General features: G+C 42.8%; 1 protein-coding gene across 1 annotated transcript in view; it reads right to left on the bottom strand.

The window, feature by feature from the left end:
• Positions 1–1,059: 1,059 nt before the first annotated feature.
• cacng7a (calcium channel, voltage-dependent, gamma subunit 7a) overlaps positions 1,060–15,638 on the bottom strand; it is a 37,012-nt gene continuing 22,433 nt past the window's right edge. Inside the window, exons 5-6 of the mRNA XM_084032625.1 lie at positions 7,904–8,049; positions 1,060–1,588 (exon numbers count right to left, since the gene is read on the bottom strand). Coding sequence (XP_083888751.1) covers positions 1,067–1,588; positions 7,904–8,049 — 668 coding nt within the window. The 3' untranslated portion in view covers positions 1,060–1,066. The remainder of the gene's footprint in view (positions 1,589–7,903; positions 8,050–15,638) is intronic.

Consider the following 15,638-nt stretch of genomic DNA (forward strand, 5'->3'; position numbering starts at 1 on the left):
TATCAATGTTGTCAACAGCACCTTTAACTGAAGTTGCATACATACCATAAACAAGACAACGCTAACAGGAACAGCGGCCTCCTGGGTGGAAGTCCCCTTTTGGACTCCTGTGCATTTGTGATATGCTGAAAATACATTTCCCTCTTCTGGGAATGTCATTTTTAGGTTTTTAGGATTATCATCGGAGCAGTTCACTACCGTGATTCTGTAAAAAAAGGTTTGGTGTTCTGTTGCTGTGGCAAACTTGCAGTAAACTGAAGCCCTATTACTCTTAGCAGTCTCAAGAGACAATACCTACGAAAGATAGTATTGGTTTCAGGGTTGTTTGATTGACGATTGTGCTAAATATTGTTTTGCATCCACCTGATATCCCTTGGTAACAGCAGTCTCCTTTGATTGCTAATCAAAGTGTTTCATAGGGGGGTGCTTTCATGGAATCAACATGTATTTAGAAAGGGATCAAAGCTATGGAGATGTAATGATGTAATCTTCCCAACCATGTTGATGGAATTACAAAGCTGATGAAAGCAGGTATATTTAGTCCTTGCTCGATGAAAGGGTAAAACATGTATAGCCAGGTATACCGTCTCACTTTTGTGTTCTTTTTGTGAATGGACAGAGTTTTGGAAATGATTCAGCTTCCTGTTTCCTGTGCTGCTTCAGCCCGTCGCCTGTGTATCACAGCAATGATGATGAATGTACCCGGCAGAAACCCAACAAACGTCTTGCTGCTACTAATCATCGTATCCCTCACTCCTCCCCTCCCATGTTCCCTCCCAGCGTGTTCAAAGTTTCTCAAGTGTCTTGTTTTCGTCTCGGGCTCAGCATCAGCAGTGAGTCATCCCTCCGCCCACCTGCTTCTCCTCCCCTCCTCCCCTCTTTCTCCTCTCTCCTTTTTGATCTCCTTAAACCTCCCTCCTTCATCCACTCTGCTCCCTCCTCCTACAGGATTTGTGTTTGTGTGTGTTGTTGTCTTGTGGTGTGTAAGAGCTGTAACAGAACCAATCTAATCCCCCGCCAGTTGCCCCCCCCCCCCCCCCACACCCCCCTTCTCTGCATATGTAACCTAGCATGGTGAGGCGCTCATTCGCATGTGCGTGTGATAGCGGGGAGGAGGCACGGCCGAGGGTGGCACCCCCATGGGAAGGGCCTGGGGTGGGGGACTGCTCAGGTGGGGGTGGAGCTGAGGGTGGCCGTGGGTGTGGGATGCTCTGGGTAGGGTGGAGGTGGCGACCATGTGGAGAGGGTGTGGGTAAGAGGAGGAGGTGGAGGAGGAGGAGGCCGGCTGGAGGTGGTAGCTGGCCGCCGATGAAGGCCCGGAGGAAGAGGGCGTCTGCTGGGAGCTGCTGCCCCCTTTGGGTTGCGCCTGCGAAGGGGGGTTCTGGTTGAGCTGGATGGAGATGTCGGAGGAGACGTCAGAGGCGCTGCGGCCCCGCTGCGGTGGAGGCCAGGAGTCCGGGTGGAGGAACTGGCCGCTGTAGTCACTACATTCAGACATGCGGGGGCGGTAGAGAGCGGGGTGAGGTCTGTACAGCTCCTCCTCAGCATAACGCTTCATGAAGAGGTAGACGGACATCACTCCTGCTCCCTGGGACACGGCGATGCATGCAAAGACACAACGGTTACTGCAACATCAAATACAGAATGTCTTTCTCAAGTAAAGTTTGGTGGAGTTACTCTTTAAAGCAGTGTTCCCCAAACTTTTTTCCCGGGGGACTGACTTTTGGAAAATGTCAATGACGACCCTCAATTCTAATTTTTACGGCCATTTCCTCGTACACATGACCCCTTGTTATCTTGAATAGGGTCAGGGAAAAAACATTTTGCCTGGCAAATCTGACGCCAAGAATCAACATTTTGTTCTAGAATCTAGCAAATACAAATGAAAGGTCCCATATAAAAAGCGGTGTTTCACAATGTTGTCACTCAGAGCTAGACACGCAGATTGCTTTGTTGTTTGTACAAATCAACATAAGTGCTTATTTTCTGTCCCAGCTACAGAAGAACAGAAGTCACAGTGGTTGCTTTTCATTTTTAATGACAATGTGCCGGCTACAGTCTGTTCGCTTGTATGTGTGTGCTAACCACTTCACATCGGACTGCTTCAGTAACGAGGGTCTTTAGTCTTTAGAGGGTTCTTTAGTCTAATTAGATAAAACAGATTTTGACAAACTCCATATTTTTCTGTTGAAAAAAGGTGATAATTTGAAATATATTGCAATACTCAGCATATCCCAAAATGAAAAACATCTTGGTGCTTCTGATGGTTCCTATTGAATAGGTAAACCAACCCCTTTGAAGATATTTGATAATTCACAACTTTGTTTCAAGCTTTTGTTATTGAAAAAATAAACATGTTCAATACTTATTAAATAAGACATAAATATATACATTTAGTTAACAGGCTCTCTTTTTATTCCTCTCACCATTTAAACAAACAGAATGCACGCTAACATTTATTATTTGATTCAATGTTATACATAGGCTACAATTATCAGACCATTTTAGGCTCCCTCATGTGGCTTAAATGTGTACTGCAGCTATAAATGTTTTTGACCAAAAGTCACAAGGAGCTCGTATCTAGGGGTATTTATCTACAAAAAGATATTTAACGGGGAATAAGAGAAAAATCAAGAATGTGAAAAGGTAACAAAAGCAGGGAAAAACAGCAGGTGCGACAATTTGCCGTGGAGGCCCCCCTTGAATGAGAGGCCAACACTGCACCTGATTTTATAGGTAGAGGCTCCACCCTTCGATCAAGATTCACACCTGAAACACATTAGGAATAGGCAGAGAACTAGAGTGGCCAAAATAAATACAAACAGGGAGAACTACATCACCCAGAGGTGGAAGAGGACGTAACACAATGGAGGAAATTCAATGAAATGTTTTAGAGCAGGTCCTTCTGTGTAGTGGTGGCTCTCACAGTGAGAGGGTCCTGGGTTCGATTCCCGGGTCGGCCCGGGTTCCTTCTGTGTGGAGTTTGCATGTTCTCCCCGTGTAAGCGTGGGTTCTCTCCGGGTTCTCCGGCTTCCTTCCACAGTCCAAAGACATGCAGGATGGGGATAGGTTAATTGATGACTCTAAATTGCCCGTAGGTGTGAATGTGAGCGTGAATGGTTGTTTGTCTCTACATGTTGGCCGTGCGATGGACTGGCGTCCTGTCCAGGGTGTACCCTGCCTTTGCCCAATGACAGCTGGGATCGGCTCCAGCCCCCCGTGACCCTAAAATACAGGATAAGCGGTAGACAATGGATGGACTGATTTTATGTTTATATATTCCTCTTGTATTTTATAACTCACTCTTCTAGTCATTTCATATTTCACAAAAAAAAATCTGTTAGGCTCTTATTTTGACTTATTTTATGCTTTTTATTATCAATATTAGCATATTGATGCCATACTGAGAAGCAGCATGAGTGGATTCCCCATGAGGGACATTTAAGTTATCTTCTTAGAATGTGTGAAAATGATCTGTTTAAAAAAAATACAATAGTTGACTCTACTGGTTTCATTTTGTTTTGTAATTTAATATTTTATAAACCGCTGTTTGTGGCACGGATGGTTGCCACCTGGGGTTCGTACTAGTGCTGTGCGATATGGACAAAATTTTATATCCCGATATAGCTAATTTTATATCCCGATAACGATATATATCCCAATATAGTATTTTTTCTTAGAATTATATATATATATATATATATATAAATTCCGGTGCCCCCTTTTCGGCACCAAATCTTCTTGGTCTTCTGCTTCTGTATCCGCTGATGTAACGTTATTTTCTTGTTCCATTGGGCTCTCCTCCGTCTCCGCCATGCTGCTTTGCCTCTGTTCTACTCCCGAGCGACCAGTGCCGTAAACAGGTGACGTTTGCGGGTGATGTAAAAATGCTACCACAACGCAGTAGCGTTGCTGCAGTTACATTCGCCTTCAGAACTTGTTTTGAACTCAAAATGTGAGACATCGAGTTGTTTTGAACTCAAAATGTGCGACATTGAGTTGTGCTTTACACGGCGTATTAAATCACAACCGTAGTGTACGTTAACGACGCCCAATTTCCACTGCATGCGTCTCCGCTGCGGTGCATCTCCGATCCGGCTTCGGTCCGCCGTCCGCCAATCCCCACAGGATGCGTTTGAGTCCGCCACGGCACAGTCCGTCGTTCGCGATAAATACGTAATCGCGCGCTGCAGTTAAAGATATGTGTAAACACAGCAACCAAGCGATACAAAGGTCAGTGTTCCCAAGGAAGGAGTACAAGACTTTTTTTGACGTAGTCAAGTGGTTTTATTAACACAAGTGTTTTATTTTGAAACGTTTTATTGTTGAGTATGTACCGAACTTCCTGTTTCGCTATATTTGCCCTGTGCTGAATTGCTGCGCCGTTGTCCGGCATCCGCCAGAAATAGAAGTCCGTATTTGTTGTGGAGAGCTGCGGACTGCCTGAGCTGAGACGCAGCGGACACGCAGCGCAGCGGACCTGGTGGGGATTGACCCATAGACTAAAGTGAAATGTATCTGCATGTATGACGCATGCAGTGGAAATGCGTGTAGCAACAGTGCTAAACAAGTAGCCTACACGTTAAAATTACGATATAAACGACAGAGGGTTATCCTACGGTAGACATTTTTATATCGTACTACGATATATATCGTAATATCGCACAGCTCTAGTTCGTACGGCTCCAGATAGAGTGACAGGACATCGTCTCACTGTCTAATCTGCTTCTTTATTTGGCAGTTTGCAACACACACACACACACACACACACACACACACACACACACACACACACACCCTCCAGTCACTGGCGTCGGAACCTATTAGGCAGCGAGGCCAGTGGCCACCCCACTTTTCAGGGAAGGAAAAAAAAACATTTCTACAAATATATTGCATTGGTCATATAGTTCGTTCCTAAATAACTTCTTTTTGGTGGGAAAAACTCCTTTCGCTTTTGCCTCCAAATGAAATTCACAACACTCCTTTCTTCACATGTAGCCTATCTGAATGTTTCCCTACCTGTACGAACTGTTAGTTTGGAGTATTTCATCCTCTTTTTTTTTGCTGGGTTACATGTCCTGATTGTCTTTTCGCCACGCTGTTAAATGCTGCGTTGGAGCGGAGCACGCAAGACAGTACAGTAGCCTGCAGGCGTCGTTGTATTTGACCATTCTAAGGTTAACGTGCATCTCTGCTTTCAGTTTTATTAAATCAGTCATTTAAAATGGTTATTACTTCTCTTACATTTAATGTGCAACGTCCACACCTACGATGTGTTACAGAATAGGCCTACTTAATTAAGTTTCAGGACCCTGGATAAGTGCCGATCACGCAAATCTCCGCGTTAGGCGGCATATCGGTAATGATGAACATTGAATTTAGACCCGGGAAATGATCAGGTTGATGACGTGTCACATGCTGAAACCATTCTGGTGCCACTGCCTCCAGTCCCAGCTCTCCTCCTGAGTCCTATCCGGCCTCCTGCTGTGGAGTATTTAGCTGCTTCCTCATCACCTGATCACCTGCTGCTGATGCTGCTCCCGCCTCCACATACCTCCCCCCTCCTGCAGCCAGATGCTGCACCACGCCCACCTCCACACTGCGGTTATGTAATTTTTCAAGCATGTTAAGTGGATCTGATAGATGAATAAATACATCAAACAGTACTGACAGTCACTGTTTGCCAAAGAAACCGAGATGGAGAAAGAGAAGAGATGCCTGTCTAGTTCCATGAATAAAAACTCAATATGAGTGAATCAAAATGAGTTGCAGATAAAAAAAATTAAAAAAAACATCATCTGCCTTTCCTAAATGGCAACACACTGCCATCAGGAGGGGAGAAAATTAAACAAATCCATGATCATGATTTTGAAGAGAGTTGACAAAAAGGCTCGGCGCTTCGTGGCGGAATGAACCATTATCAACAATGTATTCCTGTTTCCACCCGGCGTCCGCTGAGCAATCACAGCTCATTCACTCTTCGTTCACAACATCGTCACTGAAACTTGCTGAGGGGGTGTGTGGATGAGAGTGTGTGTGTGTGTGTGTGTGTGTGTGTGTGAGAGAGAGAGAGAGAGAGAGAGAGAGAGAGAGAGAGAGAGAGAGAGAGAGAGTGTGTTTAAATGATGCAGCAATTGAAGAAAAACTGAAAAAAGGAGGAGAAAGAGGGGAGGAGATAAGAGAAGACAGAAAGGAAACAAAGGGAAGACAATAGGGAGGAGGGACTACACCAAAGACAAGGAGGGGAGAAAGAACAGAGGAGATAAAAGAAGGGAAATGGCAATAGAGGATTAGAGAGAGGAGGATAAGTGAGAGAGGACAAAAGTAAAGGACGGAAAGAAAAAGAGGAGACAGAGAAAAGGCAGAGAAGGAGCTCAGAGGTAGGAGGAAAATGTGGTTGGAGAAGAGAGGAGGCAATAAGGAGAGGAGGAGACGTGGCAGGAGGAAGAGAGGATCACAGAAGGAACAAAAAAAAGATGAATACAGATGATTAAGAAATACTTTATCAGCGAAGATGAGGAGAGAATAGAGGGTAGATAGGAAGAGGGGAAATGGACAGGAAAGAAGAAAGAGATGAGGAAGATGAGAGAAAGGAAAACATGCGTATAAAAAGGAGAAATGTGATGTAAATGCAGAGGACAAAAATAAAGAACAGCAGAAGGGAAGCAGTTGTGAAAGGAGAAGGGAGGAAAATGGGAATGGACGGTAGATAACATAGGAGAAGAAGAAGAAGAAAAGAAGAGGAGGTGAAAACAGGATACAAAAGAAGAGGAGAGAACGGGATAAATGCTAGAAGATGATGTGGAGGCGAGAGAACAAGGGAGAAGATGAGAAGAAGAAGATGAAGAAGAGAGAAGAAAAGATAGGGGAAGGGACAACGGATGAGTAAAGAACTGAAGATAAAAGGGGAAAAAGGCAAGATAGGAGCGGACAGAGAGAGAGGAGAGGAAGAGGAGGAGGAATGGAGGAGAAGCAGCAGGGATATTCTGATGCATATGAAGCTGTGCTGCGACAGAACTGCTGCCCTCAAGTATTCAAGCTATTAACATTCATGAATATTGATGCAGGCAAGATGACGAGCTCCTACGCTGGCACTTTTTAATGTGTGTGTGTGTGTGTGTGTGTGTGTGTGTGTGTGTGTGTGTGTGTGTGTGTGTGTGTGTGTGTGTGTGTGTTTAGCTGAATAAGCCTGCATTTTCAGCAATGTTTGTGTGTGTTAAGCTAACTGAGCCATCTCCGTGATTATTTATTCTCAATTGTGATAGTGGCCATGATTATTTTTGTAATATCTGTATCCCAGAGAAATTGTTTTGTATGTATATTGATAACATTAAAGTTAAATGATCCATTGTTGAAAGATACAAAGAAAGTATTTCTGGTAAACAAATGCTGAGGTGAAAGACAGAGGTAGTTCCCTCTTTGATAGGTAGACGTGACTGAAGGACATATAAGTCCCTCTTTGGCAATTTCTTTAAACAAATATTTGCAGTAATATTCTGGGGAAAAAAACAACCTTAAAGCTGGAGTGTGGAACTTTTGTCTCCCCCCTCTGGAGGTGAGAGTAATTACCATATTGGTGAGAGCGTAGCGATGGAGTGGCTACAAGGATGGCGGAAGCTACATTTCTGGAGTGGATGCTACCAAAAAATATAACATATTAAAATATACTCAAAATAGAGAAAGCTTTCCCTGGTGGCGATGGGCTTCATTGGCATCACGTGAACTTGTTTGGCAAAGCGGTTGAATGGAACAGACATCTCACCAGAAAGAGGTCCACACTTGGACACTTGGGCATGATAGTCCCCTGTTTGTAAGGTAGGGATGTGTGTGTGTGTGTGTGTGTGTGTGTGTGTGTGTGTGTGTGTGTGTGTGTGTGTGTGTGTGTGTGATGTTGTTCCATTACCTCTTTCAGTAGGAAGGAGGAGGCGGCGAAGGCGAAGGACCAGCCGTAGCGGTAGTGGAAGAACTGCTCTGGCTCTCTGGGTCGGTTCATCACCTCGTCATTGATACTGGAGATGTACAGCACCAGACCGACCACCAGACTGAGACCTGCAGACACACACACACACACACACACACACACATACAGAGGGGGTTTGAGGCCATATAGTGCACCCTCAGGAGGTAATCTCTGTTATTTCAGTATCAAACATTAAACTCTTGTAAAAAGCTTCTTTTAAAAAGTTGACACGAGCTCTGTCCATGGTGCTGATCTGACGATTGCACCGGTATCATCCCAACACACGGCCAGACATTAGCCACTTCCACCTGCGTGTGAACTACATCAACTCTCTGAGATTTTAACATGTTAAAGTTTAGAAACGAGGCGAATAAATGTCTAGTTTGCCATGAAACTGGTCGCCATCGACTCTTTTCACAGCAGACCACCGATTGAGGAGATGATGACATTCTTCATCGTTCCAAGTAGGACTGACGACACACAACCAAGTGTCAGGCTGACGTTGCTTCGCCCTTGTTACTGAGTTGTTGTATTCATGTGTGTGCTCTCTAGCTGGAATAGCTAATGATAACATGTCCTCGCTGTACTGTCAAAAGGCTGAGAGCCCCAACAACAGGCTGTGCTGTGGTACAGAGACAAACAAGGACAGGCTCACACACAAACACACACACACACACGCATTTTTCAATGACTTATGGGGACATTCCATTGACTTTCATTAATTTCCTTGAGACATGGCTTAAACCTAAACGTAACCACGACCAGCCTGATCTTAACCCTTACCCCGACCTTATTACCAAGTCTTCACTCTATAATGTTATTCACATTATGGGCACGCACGACTGTCCCTGTTTTCAAAAAGGACTCAGTGATTCATGTCCCCACGTCACAGGTAAACACGCCACAACACACACACTTATGCTTGCGGTCAAAGAAACAGCACACACGTACATACAACTACACGATAAAGTATAAAAATCCTCACACACACACAGAATCCTCATTCGGAGTGTGTCAGTGCCCCGTCCCCCAGTGATCTCAGCTGACCTCAAACATCCTCCAGCTGTGAAACTGATGCTTCGCTTTAAAGGTATCTTTACCGTTATTTTCCTCTCAACACAAATCACTGACAGGCTGACAAAAACACTGTGTTAAAGGAGAATTAAATCATTAAACGCTAGCCAACATAGACTTTCATTTTCAGAAGTATGTTAAGCTGGATTTAGGCTTTTGCGTCGGGGAGTTGCAGAGGCTCTGTGGAGCGGATGTGCTCCTCCTAAAAACATGTCAGAGCTGCAGAGATACAGCATGTTAACACAAAAACAGACTGGTCAGCCGTCCTGCTCACTTTGTGTCTCCCTTTGTCACACTATGAATTATATTTAGTGATCGAGACAGAGACAAGGTTTTTTTACGCTAAGTTAGCATCGTATTGGCTCCCCTTGACTAAAAGCCCATTTTCTATGTTGGACTATTAGACACAAGTTTATAATCCTTACAAGTCAAACAAATTGAAACACAGTTGGTAAAAGTACAAAATATAAACAGACACATGTTTTTATGATAAAACCCTAACATAACACCGTGAACAGCATGGAATCTGATCTGTTAAATTCTGTTTTGGGCTGCTTTCATATCTGATGCTGAATTATGTACAGGCCTGATTACTTATTTTTAATGAATTAATTAACGTATCCTCTATTTAACCAGACAGATCCCATTGAGATACAATATCTCTGTTGCCAGGGAGATCTGATCCAGACAGGCAGCAAGAAAAAAGTTTCATATACAAGTAAAAACACAACAAATCACAGGGAAAGGAAGGTCAAATAAGCAACAGCGTTCTGTAAATTGTATTTTCTCCGTGTCCTTGCTATCATCTGCTCACAAATTCAATCCACATCAACTCATAAATTCAGACAAACGCTGGCCTCAGTGTTCACTTCTGTACGACAGCGAGCTGCGTGACGTCTCTGCAAACCAAACAATGAGATGTGACGAAAGAATCAGAATTGAGCAGCGAGGCTTGCAGCGCGGAACGTGATCTGCCTGTGGCGGAACATCATGTCCAACAACAACGTGGAAGTTCTAACAAACAACAGAACCGTTCTCTGAAAACAGATCAGCACAGCGCCATCTGGTCCCGATTGGAAGTACCTGTCCAACAGTGAGACTGTTTGGAGGCAGCTGTGCAAAATGGGACAAATAAAAGAAGGCGAGTGTTGGAGGCGAGACACCTGGAGGAAAGCAGGCGGAGGATGGTTGGAGCTCTGAGGCTGCAGCGGTGAGATGTTTTAATATCCACACATCTCTGTTCGACTGCTCATTATCCAGACGGAACACGGAGTGAGTCAGCAAATATTCAGCTGAAAAAAAGCTTTCATATTTCATGGAGAAAATGTAATCATTTGCACAGGAAAAAGGTACATGAAAGCCTTTTTTTCTTTCACTGCCTTTTATGTTAATGTTAGACGTTCGTTTTTTAAGTTTCTCAGACAATACTTTGTTTCGGGGTTCAGTTTGTGGGTTCGTTGGGCTATTTTGACAGGAAGCTAATGGAAAAACTACTGGTCTGATTCTCTTGAAACCCGGTCTGAGTTCACACACATTATTTTACACCTAACTTGTTCAGTGTGTTGTCTGCCTGTTAATGCATGTGAATAGTTAGTATTAATAGTTACAGCCAGACAGATTACAAGAAAATGAAATAGTGCCACCAAGAGAAAAATCAATGAGCATAAAAAGCTGTTGACAGGATCTCTGGAGTGTTGTGCTGAAATATACCAACATCTAAAAGTCCGGGAACATTTGTCTTTATGTTATGTTCATTCCGTCAATCTATTATTCTGTTCTATGGTGAGAAATTCAGTGTCAAACTCTGAAAAGTGAAAACATTCAACTGAGAGTTGTAAATATCAGTTTTGGCCATGAGATGGCAGCGTTGTGGCTGAATGCCTGTCCTTGAACAGAGCAAACACAGTTGGGAGGCAAAACAGACAGAAATGTAGGTTGCTGGAGGAAGGACAGCAAGGAGAAATGGGAGGAAACAGCTGGTCCGCAGCCACCATGATGTCACCTCAGGCTGCTTCGTGAGTGATGGGCAGTTTTCATGACCAAAGTACTCACATGCTGACTGAGACAAACCGTTTTTGCTGCAAAATCATTCTCAAACAGTCCTGATTTCAGTGCTTTTCCCCAGCTCCCCTGCTGTGCATGAAATAATTGCAGCGCTGCTTTTGAAAAACGGTTCGTGGTAAACAAGACAAAAACAAGTAAAGAATAGAAATCCAGCTGGGGCTGTTGTTGTCTTGCTGTTCGAGGGGTTTGAAAGGCATTGATTTCTGGCCTCGCCTGCTTCTTTGTGCTCTGAACCATCATTGCAAAAGTGGTTCTTGTGTTGTGTGTTGTCTTTCCGAACACATTCAGGGCTGGGAGAAGTATTCAGATAATTTCCTAAAGTATAAGTAGTACCAAAGTTCAAGTAGAAGTTCTGCATTCAAAATGTTACTCAAGTATGGTACAAAAAGTACTACGGTAGTAGTAAGTATTATAGTAGCAGTATATACTGCTGGTTAATTTCATTTATAATAATAATAATAATAATAATAATAATAATAATAATAATAATAATAATAATAATAATAATAATAATAATAGTAACAACATATTATATTTTTTGATTGTATGTTGCATGACTAATCTAAATCTGTAAAGCAACTGCTGATGTTAAATAAATGTAGTAATACTTCCACAAACGTGTAGTAATGCTTTTCTCATAATTACATTTCACCACATGAAATGTGACTTTGTCTCTACATAAATTGATGTATGACACATAGAGTACAATTTGTATAGTTTTTCACATGAAATAAAATAAATAATATAATGAATATGAACCCAATGTGATATATTACATTAAAACATATTGTGCTCTTCTACCTTTGTGTACAATGTGATTTATGTGTATTCAGTTTTTCTCTGTGCACACACACACACACACACACACACACACACATACACACACCTCTTGGCTCGGTGACATTCCCATGACATCATGATTGTCATGTGCGTCCAAGTGTCCAGTCAGCAGTCCACCATGCTAAGCTAGCATCTGTGAGGTAAAGCTCACTCATGCAAAAAAAAATTAAAAAAAATACCCAAAAGGGTAAAAAGAAGAAAACAGGAAGGTGATGTCATCCTGTCTGCTCAGAGAAAGAGATAGACAAAAAAAAAAGAAACATTCCCAACAACCACTTCATCAGCTGAACGCTCGACCCTGCACTCGAGGTAACCGAGCGGAGACCAGCTGTCCCGCCGCCACACCGGGGACGTGATGTCGCCCTGCGGAGTACCACTGAGGCGTGAACCATTTCACTGGTCAGCGACATGACAGACAGGATTTGCTTCGGTTGAACGTTAATCCTCGGTGAAACAAGAAGATGGATTACAGGTGCAAACTCGGCTCTGAGAGACTTTTGTGTTTTTCCACTCAATTCCAGGAACACAAACCTTCAGCAAACTGACGGAGAGGACACATTCTGACAGTGATACTAAAATCACTCACACTCACCCCTGTAGAGTTCAAAAGGGGACGAGCTTGCTTCTGTACTTCAATTTTAATTCATGTCATTTACAGCCATATAAACGTTCACAGCTGTAACAGCGTAAAATGACCTCAAAAAAGGTCATTGCTAGCATCCGCTCAGGCTGAAACGCACCACTGCCACTGCGTTGCCAAGCAAAAAGCATCTCGGTTGTCTCGTTGCACATATTGAAATGAGGTAATGTGCAAACATTTGGTGCAAATTCACAAAGATCAGCAGGAATAGCTTCACACAGTTTCACTGAAACGATGAATGTCTTCAGAGAGCTGGTGGTGAAGCACATTTAGAAGAGTTGTCCGCTCAAACTCATTCTTTTTGGGATGCAGTGATGAGTTGCGTCATGAAAAATAAACAAATCAAGCTCCCCTACATCAGATTTTTTTAAATACATAAGACAAATAAAGCAGATTGAAACAGTCACTGAAGTAATGGCGCTGTGCCTTGTGCATCAATGGGTCTCTTTAATGCCGTAGCGTCTCGCGTTGGGGTCGCTGCAGCTCCAGCAAACTGGGTGCAGACATATTGGATGCAAATAGATGCAAAAGAGAGAAACTGCACTCGGCTGACTTAACGGGCAGAATATGTTTTGTGAATGTGACGAGGGGCAGAGAGGGGTTGCAAATAATGTGAAATTTATCTTGCTTTCAGCGGTGGGAATCCATACTTTCTCTTCGCTCTTTCATCAACTACTTTTGTCTAAACTAATAGCACAACACTGAAGCAATGTTAAATTGTTGCAGTTTTTTTGGATTCGTGATGGGATCATGGGATGGTCTTTATTTCTTGGCCTTTGAATACTTCTGCATATGTCCACAATATTTGCTTTGGCAGTAATGTTCAGCAGTTTGGGGTTTTCTCGTGTGTGTTGCTTCCTTCCCAATAAATCATGCAAGCCCATTTAATAAATAGACATTTAAAAGCCTGCACTAATCACATCAGCGGTTCTCTACCTCGTCCTCCCATTGCTGGATTTGGCTCATCGCTGTGTTTTCTGGCACGTTAACACCACCAGACTGTCGTTTAGTGGAATCCATTGGCAGGAATATACCGTGCCACTCGCGCACACGTGCACATGCATATGCTTCCTCATGCATGTGCACGAGATGACAACAAAATGGGGACCGTCTCACAAAACGCTGATCCACAGCTCTGCCGGTTGTTCTTAACTCCAGTGCCTTTCATTGTATATGTAGTCCCTTTATATTCCCTCCTGGTGTCAGACTCACTATGTGGATTCCGGCTGCAGAGATTTGCTCAACAACACTGATGTTGGACACTAAGGCCTCGATCACAGTCTCACTTTATCCCAAAGGTGTTGGACCTGGTCGAGGTCAATGCTTTAACACCAAACAAGTGACGGATCGATTCATCTGTTGGCTGATTAATGCCATTCTGAGTTAGCAAAGTTAGCCGACAAAGGGAATGCCGCTAAACTTACATTGTAAAGCTACCTTTATAGAACAGGAATAAACTAATTCTCTCTCAGAAACAAGGACATTCTGCTACCTGCTGACAAATGCTGTTAAGTGCACTAAAACTCTATGAAAAAATGGATATATGAATGAAAATATATAGATATATTAAGTTGATAAATTGTTTTATTTAAAATAAGTGTCCTGCAGTCAGAGTGCAGATCAATAAAACAATGCAGACAATACAATTTTTTATTTAAGTTCAGCAATTCTGTTGAATATATGGACAGAGTCATGTTGAAAAAGGAGAGTTTACATTCAGACACTTCACATTTTGTAATGTGGAGGAATTTAATTCACTCTGTCTATTAGATATACACCAAACATTCCTGCGGTAACACCGAAGGTTGCCGTCTGCTACTCTTACTGCAGTGAGATAATGTGACATTTTTTAGCTCAGACCAAAAAAAAGGTGTCACCCCGAAGGAAAAAAACCCCTCCTCATTACCAAATTTACCATTGAACTGTCAAACTACAAGTCTCCTTCCAGACTGTTTGGTTTAAGTTTGAACTTTCTACCAAAAAAAGCCTGCAGCGAAACATCAAATCACCGCTGCCCGCAGCTACCTCGGCAGAGAGCAATTATGTGGAATTAAATCCCGTTCACCGTTAAGCCGGCAGCAAGAACAAGGTAAGGTCTGACAAGCTGTCAACGAGGAGAAGGAAATAAAGGCTGCAGAGGAGTCTTCCATCTTCTTTTTTATACATCATTAACCTTGGAGAATGTTGACTTTTAACAAGCTTGCCTCTCTTCTTCTGCTCTGCTGCTTTTTAACTTTGTATTTAAGGTGACAGGTGAGGGAGGAGTTTCACACTTTCATACAGGTCTTAGAAACCGGACCTCTGTTTGCCTCTTTCTGCAGTCCAGATGAACTAGAGTCATTTGGCTTTATCTGAGCTCCTGCAGCAATATTTGCCTCCTATAAAATGTACTTATATGTTAATTTTATACAGGTTTTTTTAGAGGAAACACTGATGCCAAATTTTTCAAAAAAGAAAAGTGTGACTCACAGAAGTGTTGCTAAATGGACTTCCATTGATAAAGCACCGTTCTCGTCTTTTGCTTTGCAGTGCAGAAGCTGCCATACATCAGGATCTGATCTAAATGACCCACCCAGGATCAGTATCTTGACCAACCACTCTTCCACTGGAATGGAGGATCCAGGGATCAGACTGCTGATCACCCGCTCTACCTCCTGAGCTACGGAGGAGCTAGATATTGTCATATCATTATTAAAATTGTTCAAAGTTAGGGAATTATCTTTTTTAAATGCATCACATTTCATCCTCCACACTGCAATCTTGTTCCCGAATAGACTGTTTGTTTTGAACATGAATAGTCCACCTTGTTTCCATTGGGAATGAGTCAGTAGTGTGTGTATATGCTTTTTTCATCTTTTTGTTATTATTGGTTATAACAAGGAAAACAATATTTCCACAAAATGTATTTGCTAATTCAAAGGCTTTGATTTTCAATCAAATTAGTCCTTCTTTTATCATAATGTCTAGAAAGTGAAGCCAACGCTGAAGTGCCTTGAACTTGGAATTGCATTCTTTTTAATGGCCATCAGGGGGCCACTCCTCTGTTGAGGACCCTACTTC

This window comes from Eutrigla gurnardus (genome assembly GCF_963514095.1).
Source record: "Eutrigla gurnardus genome assembly, chromosome: 17".
Taxonomy (NCBI): domain Eukaryota; kingdom Metazoa; phylum Chordata; class Actinopteri; order Perciformes; family Triglidae; genus Eutrigla; species Eutrigla gurnardus.